The sequence below is a fragment of the Carettochelys insculpta genome, chromosome 22 (assembly GCF_033958435.1).
Source record: "Carettochelys insculpta isolate YL-2023 chromosome 22, ASM3395843v1, whole genome shotgun sequence".
Taxonomy (NCBI): Eukaryota; Metazoa; Chordata; order Testudines; family Carettochelyidae; genus Carettochelys; species Carettochelys insculpta.
Window position 1 is genome coordinate 11,476,044 of NC_134158.1, and position 19,875 is coordinate 11,495,918.

Genomic DNA, 19,875 nt, shown 5'->3' on the forward strand with positions numbered 1-19,875 from the left:
CTCCTCTCCAGGCAGCTGGTGGTCCTCTGGGCAGTGTGCAGGGGGAATGCTGGCCAAAGCGCTCTGTGGGGTGGGGGAGATGGCAATGCTCCCATCTTGCAGAGCTATACTTGGGGCTGGAATCCCGGGGGGCAGAGGGAAGCTTGGCAGGCATGTGCATGGTCTGGCATGTGGAAGCAGCTTTTACCTTGTCACGTCTGTCTTCTTTCAGAGGTTAGGGGAGACCTCTCTCTGCTTGGGGAGAGGGGAGAAGACTGCAGTTTAGGGTCCACTAGCTAGGGTGACAGAGCAAAGGGATGCTGGGGATCTGGAGGGAGGGGTAAGGCTCTAGCCTGGAAAAGGTTCCCCCATCTCATCTGCCTGTTCTGCTACTGACTTCATGTGGATGGATCCTGCCTGTGTGGAATGGGACTTTACTGTGTGGAAATTTACTGTGGCTGGGGTGACTGGACAGCAGGGAAGGATGGTGGTGGTGGAGTTGGCAGAGCGGGGTGACTGAAGGAATGGATGGATACAGGTGTGTGTGTGTTAGGCTGGATGGATAGAAGGGTTGAACCGGTGGTAGAGGGATGTATGGAGGGGTGTGTAGAGCGGTGAGAGATGGAAAGGTGGCTGTGTGGAGGGAGAGGTAGATGAGTGTGAAGGAGACTGATGGTAGTGGGCTGTGCTTGGAGATAGGTAACAGTGGAAAGGTGTATGGGGCTAAAGCAGAGAGTTAAATGAGGGTGGAGGGGAGCATATGGTATGGATGGAGGGCTATGGATGGAGACAGGCGGTGTTGGAGGGGTGTGCATGGATGAATGGATAGAACTGTGCACACAGGGAGAGGTACATGGGTGTGGAGGAGAGTGTGTGGTGATGCATGGAAGGCTGTGCATACAGACATGCAGTGTTGGAGGGGAAGACAGGAATGAATGGCTGGAATGGTGCACACATGGGAAGAGGTAGATGTGTGGAGGAGAGCGCATGGTGACGGATGGAGGGCTGTGCATAGAGAGAGGCAGCGTTGGAGGGGTGTGCAGGGATGAATGGAGAGAACAATGCACACACGGGGAGAGGTAGGTGTGTGTGGAACGGAACGTATGGAATGGATGGAGGTCTGTGCATGGACACCAGCAGTGTTGGAGGTGTGTGCAGGGATGAATGGATAGAATGGTGCATACAGGTAGAGGTAGATAATACGTGGTGATGGATGGAAACAGACGGCTTTGGAGGGTTGTGCAGGGATGAATGGGTGGAACGGTGCACACAGGGATAGGTAGGTGTGTGTGGAGGAGAATACCTGGTGATGGAAGGAGAGGCAGCGTTGGAGGGGTGTGCAGGGGTGAATGGAGAGAACTGTGCACACGCAGGGAGAGGTAGGTGTGTGTGGAACGGAACGTATGGTATGGATGGAGGGACGTGCATGCAGACAGGCAGTGTTGAAAGAGTGTACAGGGGTGAATGGATAGAATGGTGTATAGAGGGAGAGATAGATGTGTGTGGAGGAGAGTACGTGGTGGTGAATGGAGACAGACGGTTTCGGAGGGGTGTAAAGGGTTGAATGGATAGAACAGTGTAAACATGGGGAGCAATTGATGGGTGTGGAGGAGCGCATGAGATGATGCATAGAGGGCTGTTCATGCAGACAGGGATGTTGGAAGGGTGTACAGGGATGAATGGACAGAATGGTGCATACGGGGAGAGGTAGATGGGTGTGGAGAGAGTAGAGGTGATAGGGAGACATGCAGCATTGGAGGGATGTACAGGGATGAATGGAGAGAACTGTGCACACACGTGGAGAGGTAGGTGTGTGTGTGTGTGAGAAACAGAGAGAGAGAGAGAGAGAGAGAGAGAAGGAGGCGTGTGCTGATGGATGGAAGGCTGTGCCTGGAGTCAGATGGTTCTGTAGAGTGTACAGGGATGAATAGCTGGAAAGGAACACAGAGAGTGTGGTAGATGTGTGTGGAGGATGGATGTGCGTGGTGATGGATGGAGGGTTGTGGATGCAGACAGACAGCGTTGGGAAGGGTGCACAGGGATGAATTGATAGAACATGCATGCGCAGGGAGTGGGAGATGGGTGTGGAGGAGATTGCATAGTGATGTATGCAGACAGGCAATATTGGAGAAGTGCATAGGGATGAATGGCTAAAATGGTGCACACATGGAGAGGAAGATGTGTGTGGTTGAAAGGGTGTAGTGACGGATGGAGGGCTGTGCATGGATACAGGCAGTGTTGGAGGGGTGTACAGCAAGGAATTTACAGAACAGTGTATGCATGGGGGGAGAAAAATGGGTGTGATGGATGGAGACAGGTGGTGTTGGAGGGTTGTATGGGGAAGAATGTATAGAACTGTGTACTCACAGGGAGAGGGATGTGTGTGAAGGAGAGCGTGTGGTGATGTATGGAGACAGGCAGTGTTGGAGGGGTGTACAGGGATGAATGTGTAGAACTGTGTACGCACAGGGAGAGAGAGATGTGTGAAGGAGAGCGCATGGTGATGGGTGGAGGCAGGCGGCATTGGAGGGGTGTACAGGGATGCCTGGAAGGGTGCCTGTAGGTCTGAAGACTTGTAACATAGGGATGAGAGCTGAGGGCCCCGGCAAGCTGTGTATGAATGGAGTATTGTAAGTCTCGTGCTGGACAGACATTTACTGAGAGATGATGGACAATGAGGGCTACATCTTTGCAAGACAGATGGGAAAGTATGGTGGGCTTGGAGACATGAATGAGGCATCTGTCCAGGGATGGACAGAGTGATCTATCTGTAGGCATGGATGGTGGGGGATTTCTGGGGGTAATATTGTCTTCATTGGTAGTATTGGGCAGAAGTGAAGGGTTAATGGGAGTGGAGTGTCTCTCTGACACTAATTGTTTCCCTTTGGTTCTCATTCACATGCTCCCTGCAGCCTCCCAGCCTGCTTGTCCATCAGTTGCCGATCACTCTGTCACGGTTGCTTCCTGATGGACACGCTCCAATGCAGCTGGGCTGCCCCCAGAATGTTGACCTAGTGAGGAGTGGGGCCTAGGAGAGGTAACCCCCCACCCTGTGATTGCAAGGGCAGGTAGCATCAGGAAAACGTGCTTATAAAAGAAAAGTGTTGAATTAGCATTAGACTCTGCTGCCCAAAGACATGTTTCCTCTCTCTCCCACAGCTCTGCCCTTGGATTTCGCTCACCCTTTGGTGCCCCTCACTCCTGACCCATAGCCCCCTGCTGCCCACCGTGAGCCCCTCTGCTCTGCCCACATCCCTCAGTCTCCACTCACAGCCTGCCCTGACGTCTGCGATGTGCGATGGCCCTCAGTCCCATTCCACACCCTCCCCCTACCTTTCCAGTCTATTTTCAGAGGCGGACACAAAAGCTCTGCAGCGGTTGATGGCTACAAAGGGCTCTCAGGGCTTCAGGTGTGAGGCGAATCAGGCGTGAGGAATGTGTGTGCATTGGTAACCCCATGTCAGCAGCGGCCATGCTCCATGCAGGGATCAATTGCTTGCGTGAGTCACGGAGCAGGGAAAGTAGGACGCAGGCAACTCCTGGCACGATTGTGTCCCCCCGCCATCCCAACCGGGCTGGGTGGCGCCGGTGCTGGCCCCTGCCTGTGGAGCTTGACAGGGAGCTGGGATCAGAACACAGGGCCATGGAGCGATGACAGCCACAAACACGCACAGCAATGTCCCCAGACCTCAGGTTGTGTGAAGTAGGTTTGTTATTGGTTGACTGGTCGGGGCAAGAGCAGGAGCAGCCTCCCACCCACTGCGGGCAGGAGGTTGTTCTGGCCCTGTGGGGCCACTGCGGGTGGGGGTGCTCCAGCCTGGCTGGAGTAGTGCCAGTCCCCAGTGTGCCACGGGTGGGCAGGTAGCAGCTGGGGAGGCCACTCCATCCTGGGGGCTGGAGCAGTCTCCTCAGGGGCCCCCACTTTAAATTGGTTAACTGGCTAAACCTACCAGTTAAACAGGGTTTAATATCACTAGTGGAAGAGCAACAGCAGTCCTGAGCATGGGAGCAATGGAAGGCAACCAAAATCCCACATAGCCCCAGTTTTCCTGCCCCCACAGCCAGGCAGTGATGGAGTTGAAGAGGAGTCAGGACTCCTGGATGGTCTCCCAGACATTTACATTTTGTCTTGGGGCCTGATCTGCCCTGTGGCACCAGAGTACTGGTGCAGCTCAGAATCCAGAACACCCCCTGTGGGGTGGGACAGGGCAGGGCTGGGCCATTCTGGGTGTGTTACATAGGGAGACGGAGACTTAGTGCCTGGCCCAGGATTACACAGACAGGTTGTGGCAGAACTGGTAACTGCCCAGCACTCCACAGTGCTACACGTGTGCCTGGTGTGAGATGTGTCCCATAGCTCTGGGCGCTGATGCTGCCCATGTGTCCCAGCCCTGGGGAACTTGATGTCTTGCAGAACCCTGGTGATGGACAAGCTACTGCACAACTTTCATCTGCAAAGGTGGCTGAACCTGTCACTAATGATAGCAGCATCTAAGGCACCTGTCGGCCCCAGTGCAGGCAGGGCCCTTCTGGACTCTGATATCCCTGTCATCCTGGACAAGTTCCTGATGTCCCATCCTAGACGGGGCTGCCTCTCAGCCCCAGGGAGAGAATCTCTTTATAAATGGCCTTGAGTCCCACCCCTGTGGCAGCTGTATCTTAACACCAGGTGAGGGATCCCTGTATGAACAGCTCCTGTTCCCCTCCACCCCAGAGGTGACTGCTTCTCAGCACTGGGTGAGGCATCCCTGTGTGAAAAGCCCCCATGCCCCACCCCAGAGGTGGCTGTGTCTTAGTCCTGGGCAAGGGATCCTGAGGTGCTGGATGCTGTAGAAATGCTGGGGAACAGCTGCAACCCCCTCCTGGTGCTGCTGTCCCTCCCTGTTAATGAGCTAGCATCAGAGGGGAAATGGCAGGGTGTTTTCCATGGAGACCTGCTGGGGGAGGAGCAGGTTCTGGCTGGGCTGCTGTAACCAAGGGCTTTTCACAGAAAAGGCAGAGGGGCTGGGGGAGCCACAGTCTCCACCTCCCCTCCCTGTGTCCCTGGGAGCGGGGGAGGCTGCATTGAGCTGGCACAGCCAGTGTGTTCCCAGCTCCCGGTTGAACCCTTTCAGTCCGAGAGGAGCTTGTTACTAACTGCATGTGAGGCTACTTCTCTTCCCCCACAAGTGCGACCACCTCTGGGGCAGAGCATGTCAGCCAGAGAACAGCCAGGCAGTAACACAGCAGAGGACAGCCAAGCCTGCTCTGTGAAGGGAGACAAAACTAATTCAGCTGGGCATCAAACTGTGACTGGAGGAAGGACTCCTACCCTGTTCTGTGCAGCACATCACAGCCTCCTAGTGCTGCCCTGGAGCACTGAGGCCAGGGGGAGAGCCCCCTGCTGCCCCTGCCTCTCAGTGCAGTGCAACTCTTAGTTGGTGCCCTGGAGCAATGTGGTGTCAGGGGATGTCCACCCCTCCGATGAAGCGGAGCCATTAGCACCACCCTGGGGCAGTGGGGCCAGCCCTGCCTGCCTGGGGAGAGACCCCTGCCCCACTAGCTGCAGCACAGCTGCCCTGGGGCAGTGGGGCCAGCCCTGCCTGCCTGGGGAGAGACCCCTGCCCCACTAGCTGCAGCACAGCTGCCCTGGGGCAGTGGGGCCAGCCCTGCCTGCCTGGGGAGAGACCCCTGCCCCACTAGCTGCAGCACAGCTGCCCTGGGGCAGTGGGGCCAGCCCTGCCTGCCTGGGGAGAGACCCCTTCTGAAGCATCACAACTACTGGTTGCCACTAGACCAGACTTCTGGGTTTTGTTGGGGCAGTAGCTGGGTCAGTTAAAGTGTAAGATGAAGAATAAGTTGCTGAGCCTCTCAGTTACAATCAGCCCTGCCCATGGGTGCGTACCCCACTGAGCCCCATGCTTGGGGGCATATTCCCAACACCCCACGGAGAGCCCCATCTGTGGGTGCCTACCTCAACATCCCACTAAGCTGCCCCACCCATGGGTGCTGACCCCAGACACCACATTTATTCCCCACTCATTTGTGCCTACGCCAAGACCCCATTGAACTTCCCTACTCATGCATGCCTCTCCCCAACACCCCACTGATCCCCCAGTCATGCATACCTACCCCCCAGACACACTTCCCTTACCACCCTCCAGGACTGCATCACAACCCATATAGCTTCCAGCCTAGGGATTGTATACTGGAACTGACACCCATCCACCACACGCCCTGTTGCAATTCTGCCTTCTTGGACAGCTTCCCCCCAACCCCCGCCCTGGTTTCCAGCACTTCTGCCTGAGGATTAATGAGCTGATGAATCTCCCACTCTCATTATTGCAGTGTTGTGGGAGGCTGGTAAGGTGGCCCCTCTGTGCCCACTGCCACACTTGGGGACAGGCTTTGTGGAATCTAGCTTGGGGGTGAAGCCACTTCGCCTGACCAGAACTGTCCTGAGTCCCCCTGAAATTTGTGATGTGTGGGGGCAGGCTTAGGTGGTGCTGGCAGTCACCTGGCATGGATGGGTGTGACTTGATGACAGGGCACATGCGGGGTGTTTTATCTGTTCCTGGAGTAGGTTATGGAGAGAGGGGGTCAGGCCAGTGGGCTCCATCCCTGCCTCTGCAAGGGAAGTAGGGGGCTGGGAGGCATGGGTGGGGGGTCTAAGCATTGGGGGGGGTCACAGTGCAGGTCTCTGTGGTGCTGGGAGCAAGTGAAGTTCGAGCACTGGGTGTTGGCTGTCTCTCCTTGGTACTCGTGACCCTGCAGCTCCCTCAGGGATTTAGTTCAATAGCAGGCCTAGTACAAGTGAGGGAGACGACACCTCAAGCACCTATAGAGCATGGAGAAAGATGTGGCTGAGGAGAGAACCCAGGCACCTTGGCTCCTAGGCCCCTGCCTAGAATGCAGGAGGCCTGGCTGCCATGCTCGCATATGGAGGAGGATGTCTCTGCTCTGATGCTGGCAGAACCTGTGCTGCCCCGCACTCCTAGAACCTGGGCTTCGAAGGCTGTGGGATGGGCTCATCCTGAACCTCCCTGTCCCTTCAGTCAGTGCCCCCTTGGGGCCAGATAGGAGCTGGCACCTCACAGAGGGAAAGACCCTTTGTCCCATTCCCTGCTCCCTCTGAGCCAGCCAGTCCCTGCTCTAGGGCTGGATCAGAGTTAGCTCCCCAAGAGGGGAAAGACCCCCTGTCCCATTCCCTGCCCCCTGAGCCAGCCAGTCCCTGGGGCCAGATCACAGTCTGCAGGGCAGAGGCCCTATGTCTTAGTCCTTGAGCTGTGTGTAGTGCTTATAAGATGCTGAGGTTCCCTTTGGAGTCTTGGTTATGCTCATTTCAGAATGGGCTGGACTGGGGCCCCTGTGTGGAGCTCCGAGCCTTCCATAGTAACCAGATCTCCTGTTTTCAGATCATCACGTCAGCCGCTCCCGAAGGAAGAGCGTCCCTGCAGGGAAGCAATACAGCATCAACATGGACGCACCCCCGGCACCCCCATTCCGGCCCTCGGTGAGAGACCTTCATACAGGGAGATGCTCAGTCACCCCTGCATGGACACTTCTACTTACTGATTCATACCCCCCAAGACTCTCACTCTCACACACACCAGCAGGACTGACACTCAGAAATGCTCCATCACACTCACTGCCCCCTCTTCCTGCAGCTCTTTCCTGTGCACTCATGCCCTGCCCTGCCCATCCAGTTCTGTGCTGGGCTGTTGCATTTAGTTGTACCCTGCTAGGCTCTGCAGAACAGGAGAGCAGGGCAGATATCCTGGACTTCCTGAATACACTGAAATGCCTTTGTTCTCTTAGAGGGTTGCAGGATTGAGTGGCTAGAGCTGGGGAGCCCTAATTCCCTTTCCAGAGACAGGGATAGAGCACCTAAGTCCTGGCTCCCAGCTCCCCCACAACCCACCAGCACCCACGGCCCTCCCTGAGCTAGGCAAACAACTTAGGTGTCCTGGCTACCAACACCCCCTGCCCCTCGCTTTGCCGCTTTCCTCACTAGATCCTTCTTCCCTCCCCAAGCAAGGCAAAGAACCCCTGAGTTCTGGCTCTTAGTTGCCCTCCCCCACCCACCAGTACCCCTTTCCCTGCCAGAGCTGGGGAGAGAACCAAGGAGTTCTGGCTCCCAGTCCCTCCAACCCACTGGATCCCATTTCCTTCCCAAGGCCGGCACTGAAACTCAGGTGTTGTGACTCCTTCCATGGCCTCTGTGTCACTCTGTCTGTTCCCCACCCTCAGCAGGGTTTTCTGAGCCGGCGGTTGAAGAGCTCCATCAAACGGACAAAGAGTCAGCCCAAACTTGACCGGACCAGCAGCTTCCGCCAGATCCTGCCCCGGTTCCGCAGTGCCGACCATGACAGGTGAATGAGAGCCCCATCTGCCACCTCAGTTCATACCCCAGCTCTCGCACCACAGCAGTGCAGCATGAGACTCTGAGGTACAGGCCCTGCCCAGCACAATGCCCTGGTTGGGGCCCTCAGTTCCAGGCACGTTCATGGTCAACTCTCTTTGTCGCACATGGGAGCGGGTGCCCCCTCAGCAGAGGCAGTTGCATCTCAAGGCATTTTCTGCATTACCAGCCCCTGCAGCCCCTTCCTCCCCACTTCCACAGCAGCGTGCAGAGTGACATGCAGGTAGCTGGGGGCTTTATTAATAATGTTGTTGTGGCCTCAGTGGGGGAATGTCCCCTCTGATCCATTCTCTGGTGGTGTGGGGATTAGGGAACTGTACCTTGTCCCCCTCTGCCTCTCTGAAGATGCTGGAGTCCGTCTGAGATGTGCTTGTGGGCAGCAGGTTATACAGGGTGAGCCAGGCCTAGGGAAGGAAGGTGGGGAGGGGGGAGAGAGGCTGGAGCAGTGTGGCCTCAAGGCAGCCCAAGGTGAGAAGAAGGCAGAGGGAGGAGGTGGCATGGAGGAAATAAGAGCAGGAGGTAGCTGGCCATGGGGAGTGGGGCACAGGGGGTGAGGCAGCTGGTGGTAGGGATGGGCGTGGGGGAGCTGGACAAGGTAGAGAAGTTAGTGTAGTGGGGGCAGCTGGGAGGAGAGGCAGCCAGTGAGGGGAATGGGGATGGCAGGATAGAAAGGGAGCCACTGGGGATGGGGGAGTGAAAAGAGGGGTGCGCGCAGCCAATGGGGAGAATAGGGCTGAAGTGGGTGTGGGAAGAGCCAAAGAGGGCCTGGGAGTAGAAGGTTGTGGCCATGGGGGGAGGTGGGAGGTAGGAATCGGGTGCAGCCAGTGGGGAGGATGGAATGGGGGTGGGGAAGCCCAGCCACTGGGAGTGTGGGAGGCAACCAGCATGAGTTGGGAGTTGGAATGGAGTGTGGGAAGCATCCAGCAGAGGGGCAGGAAGGCGGGGCAGGAGGAAGCTGGGGGCGTGGAAGGGAGTGGGGGTGTGAGAGACAGCCAGCAGAGGGGCACGAGTGGGGGTTCAGGAGGAAGCTGGGGGGTGGAAGGGAGTGAGGATATGGGAGACAGCCAGCAGAGGGGCAGGAATGGGGGTGCAGGGGGAAACGGGGGGTATTAGGGAGTGGGGCAGGAATGGGGGTGCAGGAGGAAGCTGCGGGGTTGGACGGGAGTGGGGGTGCGAGAGACAGCCAGCAGGGGTGCAGGAGTGGGGGTGCAGGAGGAGGTTGGGGGAATGGTGTGGGAGGGAGCCACCGATGGCCATGGGAAGCTGCCAGTGGGTCTGGGAGGCAGGCAGGTAGCTTGGGGTGGGAGTTGAGTGTGAGGGTGGGACTGGAGTGCAGGAATCAGCCGGTGTTGGGAGTGGGAGTGGGAGTGGGAGCGGGAGCATTGGTGGTTGGAGTGGGGGGGCGGCAGGCAGCAGTTGGGGTGGTGGGGGTGTGGGGGCAGCAGCCAGTGGGGTTGTGGGAGTGGGGTGGGGGGCAGGAGTAGGGGTGTGGGGGCAGCAGCCAGTGGGGGGAGCGGGAGTGGGGGTGTGGGGGCAGCAGTCAGTTGGGGAGTAGGAAGTAGCCAGCAAGGGAGCAGGATTGGAGGTGTGGGGCAGCAGCCAGTGGGGAGGGAGGGTGTGGGGGCAGCAGCTAGTGGGGGAGCAGGATTGGAGGTGTGGGGCAGCAGCAGTGTGGGGGTGGGAATGGGGTGTGCAGGAGGGGCGACAGGGAGCCACTGGGGGAGCTGCCAGCTGGGGAAGCGGGGCTGGGAGGCGGAAGTGGTGCTTCTGGGTGCCGGGCGCTGTTTATAGCCGGAGGTGGTGGGTGGGAGCTGGGAGCCAGGAGCCGGAGCCAGCTTGGCAGAGATCCCAGCCCTGGCCTGACTCGTCCTGCCTCCCTGGCTGCTAAAGCCTGGCCTGGACCCCTCCCTGCCCCCCAGCCCAGGTTCCTGCCCTGTGCCAGGAGTCCTTGCAGGACCCGTGGGGCAGAGCAGCAAGCTGGGCAGGTGTGAGCAGGGACCCAAGTGGGTGTGGTGCATGTGAGTCAGTGTGTGCTTGAGACAGACAGGCTGTGAGGTTAAAGCCAGTGACAGACTGTGCTGCGTACGGCACGTAGTGACCCAGGGTTGTGAGATTTCCCTGTCAGGACCCAGCAAGGCTGAGCCCCAGGCTACAGTGGGAAGAAAGTCACCCCATGACATGCACACACCTGTGCACCTCACATAGCCCTCCTGGCTTGTCTGCTTTGAAGCTGTGCTGTAGGCACTGGCTGGGATGGGTCTCTGGCAGCGTGCAGCTGGGAGGGCAGACGTCAAAGAACCCTGCTAGTCATAGAATTTTGCATCTCCCCCAGGCCAGCCCAAGAGAGAGCTCCAAAGGAAAGGAAGGGGGTGCACGCCTCCCCCATGTGGCACGATAGAGTGCTGTGCTGAAGGGGCTGGGGGCACTCCCTTAGGTGTCAGGGGTGGGCCGGTTTGTTCCAGGGAGGGGAAGGAGACGCACGGGATATGGGCTTCAGTTCCCTAGCCAAATGTGGGCACCCAGGAGCCTTGCTGGAGTATTGGTTGGGTACGAGGTTCTCCTGCCTGGCTGGCCTCTCTCCTGCTGTGTCTTTAGTCCCACTGCCCGAGCCCAGAGGTGGCTGCATCTCAAGCACTTGTAGGGCTGCGTGGGTCTCTGTGTAGGAGGGGCAGGCATGTGAATGGGGGCATGGAGAGTTCCTGTGATCTGTTCCCCTTTTCAGACCCAGCTAGGCAAGGTGCAGCTGTCTTGGAATTTGGACTCCTGGCTCCCCCACCCCTCTAGCCCAGTTTCCCAGAGACTGGCTCCACAAGTGTCCTTGGGTGCCCTGCACCCTCCCCTGCCTGGGTTTCTCCATTTCCTGTCTCTGGCTCCTCTGCCTGAGCCCAGGCATCTCCTCCCTTGCAAACCTGCCTCCCTGACCAACCTGAGCTTCTCCCTCCCTGTGTGTGCCCTCCAGGCTCCCTCTCTCCCCATTCTCTTCCCTGTCCCCTGTCTGGGTTCCCCTTGGCCTGCTCAGGGCTCCTCTGCCTGCCTCCCCAGGCCCACTGCTGGCACGTCCCTGCCTGGCCGGGTGAGTATTTTTAGCTTCACCCGCCCCCACTCTGCTCCAGTGACGGCAGAGCCGAGCCCAGCCGAGCTCTGAGTCGCTGCCTCCCGGAGACGCAGGGGCCTCTCTGCTTACGCAGCTCGGGTGCTAAAAATAATCGGCTGGGGGCGGGTGCTCACCTGCACCAGCTGGGGGCTGCCTTGTGTGTCCTCGCCAGCATGGGGCATCCACAGGGACTGGGAGCCAGGACTCCTGGGTTATACCCATGGCTGGGAGGATCCAGGGGTTTGAGGGGTCTAGTGGGTAGGGGGGCTGGGAACCAGGACTCCTGGCTTGTACCCATGGCTCAGAGGATCCAGAGGTTTGGGTCCAGTGGGCTGGAAGCCAGGAGTCGTGGGCTGGAAGCCAGAGACTAGTATAATTTGGGCAGGAGATGCGGGTGGTAAATCCTTTCCCTCTTTGGGTCTCAGTTCTTGCTCTGGAATGGGGGTAATGGTGCTGGCCCCCAGACCCTGTTCAGATGTATATGCAGATGCCCTATGACTTCCCTGTGGGTCACAGCCTCCCCAGGTGACACCAGGGTCCCTGAGGGAGCCCCTTCCCTTGGGGAATCAGTGCGTGCCTCTGACTCTTTCTTTCTCTCTCTCTCTTGTTCTGCGGTCCAGACCCCTGGCAGTGCAGAATTGTCTCTAGGGCCCCTCCCATGGCTGAAGTCCAGGTACCCCCTACCCCGGGCACTAGCTGTCTGTGCAGTCTCACCAGTGCCATGGCCACAGTCTGGCATGTTCTGCACGCATCCTGGGAGGCTGTAGGACCTCTGCCCCCTAGCTTGGCTGCCCCCACCCCCAGCAGCTTCAGAGCCCACATCTCAGTCACCCCCTCGCTCTCCCTGTCCCACGCTTGTGTCATGGCACCAGGTTCACTGTTTGACCTCGCGTGCACGGGACGGACTCACTCTAGTGACATGAGATCAGGCCCGCAAGTCTCCCGTTTCACTAGCTCCTCTCCCCTGCAGAGCCCGCCTCATGCAGAGCTTCAAGGAGTCGCACTCCCACGAGTCGCTGCTAAGCCCCAGCAGTGCGGCCGAGGCCCTGGAGCTCAACCTGGATGAGGACTCCATCATCAAACCTGTGCACAGCAGCATCCTGGGCCAGGAGTTCTGCTTTGAGGTGTCTGGGCCTTAGCACCTGCAGGGGTCTGGGAGCCGGGGAGCCTGGGTTCTCGCCTGGCTGTGGAAGGGGAGTGGGTGCTGGTGGGTGAGAGCAGGGGTCTGGGAGCCAGGGTGCCTGGGTTCTCGCCTGGCTCTGTTAGAGGAATGGGGGCTAGTGGTTAGAGTAGGGCAAGCTTGGGAACCAGGATGCTTGGGTTCTCTCCCAGCTCTGGAAGGGGAGAGGGAGCTGGCAGGAGGTGGGGAGCAGGGGGCAGGGAACCAGGATACCTGGGCTCTCCCCTGGCTCTGGGAGTGGAGTAGGGTGTGCAGCTGGGCACCCCAACAGGGACTGCAGAAGTGACTTGTGGCCCTGCTCAGCTGCTCCCCATTCTCTTCCTCAGGTCACCACAGCATCTGGCACCAAATGCTTTGCATGTCGCTCAGCCGCTGAGCGTGACAAGTGGATCGAGAACCTTCAGCGGGCCGTGAAACCCAACAAGGTGCTGTAGGGCACAGGAGCCCTCCTTGAAGCTGGGAGGACAGGGGTGGCAGGAGAACTAAAGGGCCGGAGGCTAGGTCCACTTGCCCCTCCCTGCTGGCCAAGGAAAATGGGCACACCCATGTCTCTCTTTCTCCACATTTGCCCTGTCTTCTCTATCTCCTTCCACGGTTGCTTCTCAGGAGTCACGTCTGCTTGGGGCTGCAGAGCCCGAGAGCCTGTCACAGCTGTTCATTCTCGCAGAGCACTTATCCCAGCCTGCATCCTGATCTGCCAGCCTGCGCTCAACCTTCTTATGCTCCGTAGGACTGACCCCTTGTCTAAACCCTTTGCCCCCAGGATAACACCCAGCCCCCGAGCCCCATCCAACCCGTTTCCACCTAGGGTAACACCCAGTACTCCCTCTGCTCTAATCCTTTTGCCTCCAGGATAACACCCAGCCCCCATGCCCCATCTAAATCCTTGTACCCCTCTCGGGGTGACACCCAGCCCCACAGGGTAACACCCGGTACTCCCTCCAGTCTAACCACTTTGCCCCCAGGGTAACACCCAGCCCATCCTTGTCTCACTGTGTCCTCAGGACAACAGTCGGCGTGTGGACAATGTACTCAAGCTGTGGATCATCGAGGCGCGTGACCTGCCACCCAAGAAGCGCTATTACTGTGAGCTCTGCCTGGATGACATGCTCTATGCCCGCACCACCAGCAAGATGCGCACGGACAATGTCTTCTGGGGTGAACACTTTGAGTTCAACAACCTGCCGGCTGTACGTACCATCCGCCTGCATGTCTACAAGGACACCGACAAGAAGCGCAAGAAGGACAAGAGCAACTACGTGGGCATGGTCAGCATCCCCATTGCCAGCGTGACAGGGCGCCACTTTGCCGAGCAGTGGTATCCGCTCAGCCAGCCCAGCACGAGCAAGAGTAAGGCCGGCTGCCCTGCCGTGCGCGTCAAGAGCCGCTTCCAGACCATGAGTATCCTCCCCATGGAGCTGTACAAGGAGTTTGCAGAGTATGTGACCAACAACTATCGCATGCTGTGCGCCGTGCTGGAGCCAGTGCTGAGTGTCAAGAGCAAGGAGGAAGTGGCCTGTGCGCTGGTGCACATCCTTCAGAGCACTGGCAAAGCCAAGGTACAGGGCAGTGAGTGTCAGCAAGAGGGGGGGAGGACAAAGCTCCCAGCAGTTCCTTCCGGGCATAGAATCCCAGCACCGGAAGAAACCTTGGGAGGTCTAGTGAGGTGAGGGCCTGAAGTGTAAGCCCGTGTACCACAGCTTGGTGGGAGACGGAGGCCTGGTCAGTGAAAGACAAGACTTGGCTAATCAAGAGCAAAGTCAAGCTGTGAGCAAGAAGCAAGCCCCTGTTAACAGTGTCTGGCGTGAGCAGGATTAACAGTGTAAAACACTGAGTGGTACTAGGCCCCGGCTGGAAGCATGTTCCAGAGGCGCCTTGTGAGGGAAAATCTGGTTACCAACCCGTTCCCCCCAGATAACAGACGTACCAGCCCACGGTCAGGACAGTGCCTAAATTGACAGCACAACAGAGTGACTGAACCCCCTGTGCAAGATAAAGGGTGACATCTAGGCAATGTCTGATAAGTCAGGAGTGATGCTTAACTTGTTTGTACCTATGTAAAAATGTACCTGAGGGAGCTGTCCTTGTCCAGCGAAAGGGCAGTGACTGAGCTGAGTCCATTGTAATGACTGTAGACGTGACCTAGGGAGCTTGGTTCTGTGCTTCGGGTACGATAAATCTGGCGTAGTTTGGTGGTTTTACTGCTGTCGTGTCCTCGTGGGTCCCTGGCTCTGTTGAAGATAACCAGAGGGCTGCTTGTGTGCATGTTCAATGGTGTGGGTCCAATAATCGCAGCAGACCTTGCAAGGTTGCCCAAAGACCACAGACCAGCTGCAGATCAAAGGTGCCCGGCCAGGGTTTATTGCCAAGCATGGTACAAACAGTTGTCAAGTATACTTTACTGATCCACTGCACATCCGTATCTACACCAATGGACTGACCCAGTCAGTGGGAATTCCACTGCCACCCTAGGTCAGACAAAGACACCCCCTCAGGTACTACATTATATACAGGTACAAACAAAGTACCTCGCTGCTGACGTTGTCAGGTCATCACCCTCTGGTGCTACTTTGATACCACCAGTTACCTTGTACCTTGTGGTTTAGTTAGATCATTTCTTATCCATCATGCTGTCGTTTTTAGACCCTTTCCTGAGCCTAGGTCTGTATCTGTGCAGGGTAGGTACCAAGGCCTTTTTTTTAAATGAGCTGGTGGTACTTGTGATTTCAATGTGTGAACTGTACCAATTATTGTTCTGCACCTGAGCTGATTACCAATTAGCGTTTTGTACACTCAGCCCGGTTAGCAGAGGCCTGCCTCTTGCTCATGGGTTAGCTTTGCTCTTAGCCATGTTTTGTCCATTGTTGCTAGGTCTTAAGCCTCAAACCAAGCCTATGCTATATGGGCATAGGCCGGCATCTTACTACACCTGGCCTGGTGCCTTTGATGCTTGTCTGGTTTTGGGGACTGCCTCAGAGTCTGCTGTGTTGGCTACTCATGCAAAGCAAATGTAGCACACAGGAGGTGCACATGCATGCAGCCGAACAGTTATCATTGAACAGAGGAAGAAACCTGTCAGGACACCACACTGGGCATGAGGGGAGAGCTTGGGGTTCCTGGGGCCTCCTGCTAACTCTCCTGCCGGGGCATGACCCTTGCAGGATTTCCTCTCAGACATGGCCATGACAGAGGTGGATCGGTTCATGGACCGGGAGCACCTGATTTTCCGGGAGAATACCCTGGCCACAAAAGCCATAGAGGAGTATCTGAAACTCATTGGCCAGAAATACCTCAAGGACGCCATTGGTGAGTGAGGATGGGAGAGGGCTTTGCATGCATATGCAAGTGTGGGGTGGGCACACTCATGTGTATGCACTGTTGGGAAGTTTGGGTCCATCCCATGTGTGTGCCCTGCTGCCTGAGAAGCAGGAAGGTCTATGCACTGGGCCTGTGGGGCTGTGTGTGTCCAGAGCAGGCATTAGCCCTGCACACAGCCTGCCAATGGGGTGTGATCCCCAACCCAACAGCTGAGTATAGCACTGGTACAGAGCAGAGCTAGTGTATCCCTCTGTCTGGCCTCTGGAGAGGCTGATGTAGCATCTCCAACCCAGCTCTAGGCCCCTAATGAAAAGGAATGAGGACTGCAGGGGGAGAAACTGGTTCCCAGGCAGTGGGTGCCCTGGCTCACCAGCTCGTTGTCCCCTCCTGCAGGTGAGTTCATCCGAGCACTGTATGAGTCAGAGGAGAACTGCGAGGTTGACCCCATGAAATGCTCCTCGTCCACCCTGCCGGACCACCAGGCCAACCTGCGGATGTGCTGTGAGCTGGCGCTTTGCAAGGTCGTCAATTCACACTGGTGGGTGCCGGATGCTGGGGCAGGGGCCGTGTTGGGTTAACTGCTCATGCTGCTCAGGGTGGCAGGGAGGGGATGAGGTGAGGTGGGAGGGAACCAGAGGAGGGACGACGTAGTGACATGCACAGTTGGCACTGATAACTCCTTCAGCTCCAGCGTGAGCTCTGTGCTCTGCGGGGCGTATGGGCTTGGGGGGCAGGGGAGGAGGACACTGACAGCCCTTACCCTCCCCACAGAGCGTTCCCCTGGGAGCTGAAGGAGGTCTGTGCCTGGGTGTATGTGTGTAGGCTCTGGGGGCACTGACAGCCCTTGCCCTCCCCGCAGCGTGTTCCCCCGGGAGCTGAAGGAGGTGTTTGCCTCGTGGCGGCTACGCTGTGCAGAGAGGGGCCGTGAGGACATTGCTGATAGGCTGATCAGTGCTTCGCTGTTCTTGCGCTTCCTGTGTCCGGCTGTTATGTCGCCCAGCCTCTTTGGCCTCATGCAGGAATACCCGGATGAGCAGACGTCCCGCACACTGACCCTCATCGCTAAGGTCATCCAGAACCTGGCCAACTTCAGCAAGTGAGAGATGCACCATGGGCCAGGGCGTGGGGGCACATCATGGGTATGGAGAATGAGTTCTGGGGCCACTGCCATGGGGTGCTGCACCGTGCTGACTCAGCCCCCTGCCCTGGGCATGTTCAACCACAGAGAGGAGGAGGCGGAATCACTCAGATATGAGTTTCTGGAGGGGGCCTGGGCATTGTATGGGGCTACATCTGCTGGGTGCTGTACCCAGGGACCCCTGGCAGGGCTAGCAAGAAGGAGTAGATGCTGTTAATGAGCGAGTGCCTGGAGTAGAACTGGGCCAGCGTGGGAGAGGCTCTGAGCATTGTATGGGACTGTACCCCACTGACCTCCCGCCTTTTTCCCACCCCCAGATTCGGCAGCAAGGAAGAGTACATGGCATTCATGAATGAGTTCCTGGAGCTGGAGTGGGCCAGCATGCAGCAGTTCCTGTATGAGATCTCAAACCTCGACACCCTGACCAACAGCAGCAGCTTTGAGGGCTACATTGACCTGGGCCGTGAGCTCTCCACGCTGCATGCTCTGCTCTGGGAGGTCATGCCCCAGCTCAGCAAGGTATAGGGGCCTCAGACGTGGCCCTGAGAGCCAGGGCATCTGGTTCTGTCTCCGCTGTGGGAGGGGAGTGGGATACAGTGGACTAGAGCAGCGGGCTAAGAGCCAGAACTCCTGGCTCTGGGAGGACAGCTGGGATCCCCAGGTATCATGCTAATCTCTCCTCTGTCTGTGCCTCTGGTCCCAGGAAGCCCTGATCAAGCTAGGCCCCCTGCCTCGGCTGCTCAACGACATAAGCGTCGCCCTCAGGAACCCACACATCCAGCGGCAGCCCAGTCACCAGGGGGAGCGGCTGCAAACCAAGCCACTCATCCTGCGGGGCCCATCCGCTGACATGCAGCCCTACATGATGCGGGACCTCAACAGGTGAGTGGAAGCTGAGGCACCGTGCAGGGAGCAGGGCTGTGAGTAGAGCAGCAAACCTCCTCCCTGTGGGGAAGCAAGGGAGCATCTCCATCTGCACCCCATTTCCCATATAGGAACCTGTCCCCAGCACTAACTGCTGCCTCTGCTCCCCCTGCAGCTCCGTCGATCTCCAGCCCTATATGGTGAGGGGCCTCAACAGGTGAGTCCTGGCACTGGCCTTGTACGTCCTGGCAGCCGCCCCACCCCATTTTCCTGCTGGGGAGCAGCTCCGTCCTTCCCGTTCCTTGCCCAGCTCTGGTCCTGTAAGCGCTGACCTGCTCAAAGCTAGCTCTACCTGTGGCCTGGGGCGTTCCAAGTGGGGCTCTTTGCTCCTCTGGGGACTCCTGTGGAACCTGCATGGAGGCCACTCACTTTGGGGAGCTGCAGCAGGGACTGGGAAACACGTCCCCCGGCCACCCCTGGAAGGGGATGATAGAATACTAGAACTGGAAGGGACCTTGAGAGGTCATTGAGTCCAATCTCCTGCTGTCACAGGGCCAAGCACCAGATCATCCCTGACAGGTGTTTGCCGAGCCTGTTCTTAAATATTTCCAATGATGAAAATTCCACAATCTCTCCCTAGGCAATTTATTCTAGTGTTTAACCACCCTGGTATTTTAGGAAAAGTTTCTCATGTCCAACCTAAACCTCCTTTGCTGCAGTTTCAGCCTATTTCTTCTTGTCCTATCATGAGAGGTTAGGGAGGAAATTTTCTCCCTCTTGTTTGTAACAGGTTTTTTAGGTGCTTGAAAGCTGTTATCATGTCCCCTTCTCAGTCTTTCAATCTTTCTTCAAGCTCATGTTTTGTAGATGTTTAATGTATTTTATTGCTCTCTGGACTTCTCCAATTTGTCCACATTGTTCCTGAAATGTCATGCCCAGAACTGGACACCATGCTCCAGATGAAGCCTAATCAGTGCAGAGTAGATCAGAAGAATTACTTCTTGTGTCTTATTGACACTGATCCTGTAATACAGGTTGAAGCTCTCTAGTTCAGTACTCTGTTGTCTGGCAACAACCGTAATCTAGCATGATTATAGTTAGCAGACGCCCATTTATCATGGGTGTGGCCATGTTTCACATGACACCATAAAACTTGTTTAAAGCCATCAGTCTTGGCTCTTCATGTTCTGTGCTGTTTGTTTAGCTGTGATTTACCCACTAATGTCTTCAAAGAGTCCAGTAAGCAGTGGAAGCATAGGTAGTGCTGTTAGACAATAGTGACCTCCTGTGATGCGGCAAATTCTCTGATTCAGTACCAGACAGGTCCTGAGGGTGCTGGACTAGAGAGGTTCAGCCTGTACATTCTAGAGTGATTGCTTTTTTTGCAACAGTATCACACTATTGACTCCTATTTAGCTCGTGGTCTACAACGATCCCTATATTCCCTTCTGCAGCATTCCTTCCAGACAGTCATTTCCCATTTTGTATGTGAGCGACTGATGCTCCTCTCTATGTGGGAGAACTTTGCAGTTGTCCTTATTGAATTTCATCCAATTTACCTCAGAGCATTTCTTCAGTTTGTCCTGATAATTTTGAGTTGTTATCCTACCCTCCAAAGCAATTGCAACCCCTCCCAGCTGTGTACCATCTGCAAGTGTTATAAGCGTACTCTGTGCCACTATTTAAACCACTGATGAAAATATTGAACAGAACCAGTCTCTGAACTGATCCCTGGGAAACCCTGCTTGTTAGGCCCTTCCAGCATGACTCTGAACCAATGATAATTGCTCTCTGGGAAGGGTTATCCAACCAGTTGTGCACCGATCTTATAATAGCCCCATCCAGGTTGTATTTCCCTAGTTAATCTATAAGATGATTGTGTGAGACCATACCAGATGCTT

The 19,875-nt window shown here is 56.7% G+C and overlaps 1 protein-coding gene across 6 annotated transcripts in view; it reads left to right on the plus strand.

Annotated features, from left to right (window-relative positions):
* The window catches only part of SYNGAP1 (synaptic Ras GTPase activating protein 1), a 59,134-nt gene that overhangs the window by 17,846 nt on the left and 21,413 nt on the right, over positions 1 to 19,875 (plus strand). For 5 of the 6 annotated variants that reach the window (XR_012648475.1, XM_075016409.1, XM_075016410.1 and 2 more), the window contains 11 exons: positions 7,374 to 7,471; positions 8,209 to 8,330; positions 12,445 to 12,598; positions 12,981 to 13,079; positions 13,659 to 14,213; positions 15,816 to 15,960; positions 16,366 to 16,510; positions 16,832 to 17,068; positions 17,428 to 17,629; positions 17,814 to 17,992; positions 18,150 to 18,191. Coding sequence is in view for 5 of the 6 variants with exons in the window: in XM_075016409.1 (XP_074872510.1) it covers positions 7,374 to 7,471; positions 8,209 to 8,330; positions 12,445 to 12,598; positions 12,981 to 13,079; positions 13,659 to 14,213; positions 15,816 to 15,960; positions 16,366 to 16,510; positions 16,832 to 17,068; positions 17,428 to 17,629; positions 17,814 to 17,992; positions 18,150 to 18,191 (1,978 nt within the window). In the remaining variant the exon portion in view is untranslated. Of the gene's footprint in view, positions 1 to 7,373; positions 7,472 to 8,208; positions 8,331 to 12,094; positions 12,148 to 12,444; positions 12,599 to 12,980; positions 13,080 to 13,658; positions 14,214 to 15,815; positions 15,961 to 16,365; positions 16,511 to 16,831; positions 17,069 to 17,427; positions 17,630 to 17,813; positions 17,993 to 18,149; positions 18,192 to 19,875 lie in introns of those variants that run through there. The other variant, XM_075016413.1, reaches the window with a different exon arrangement.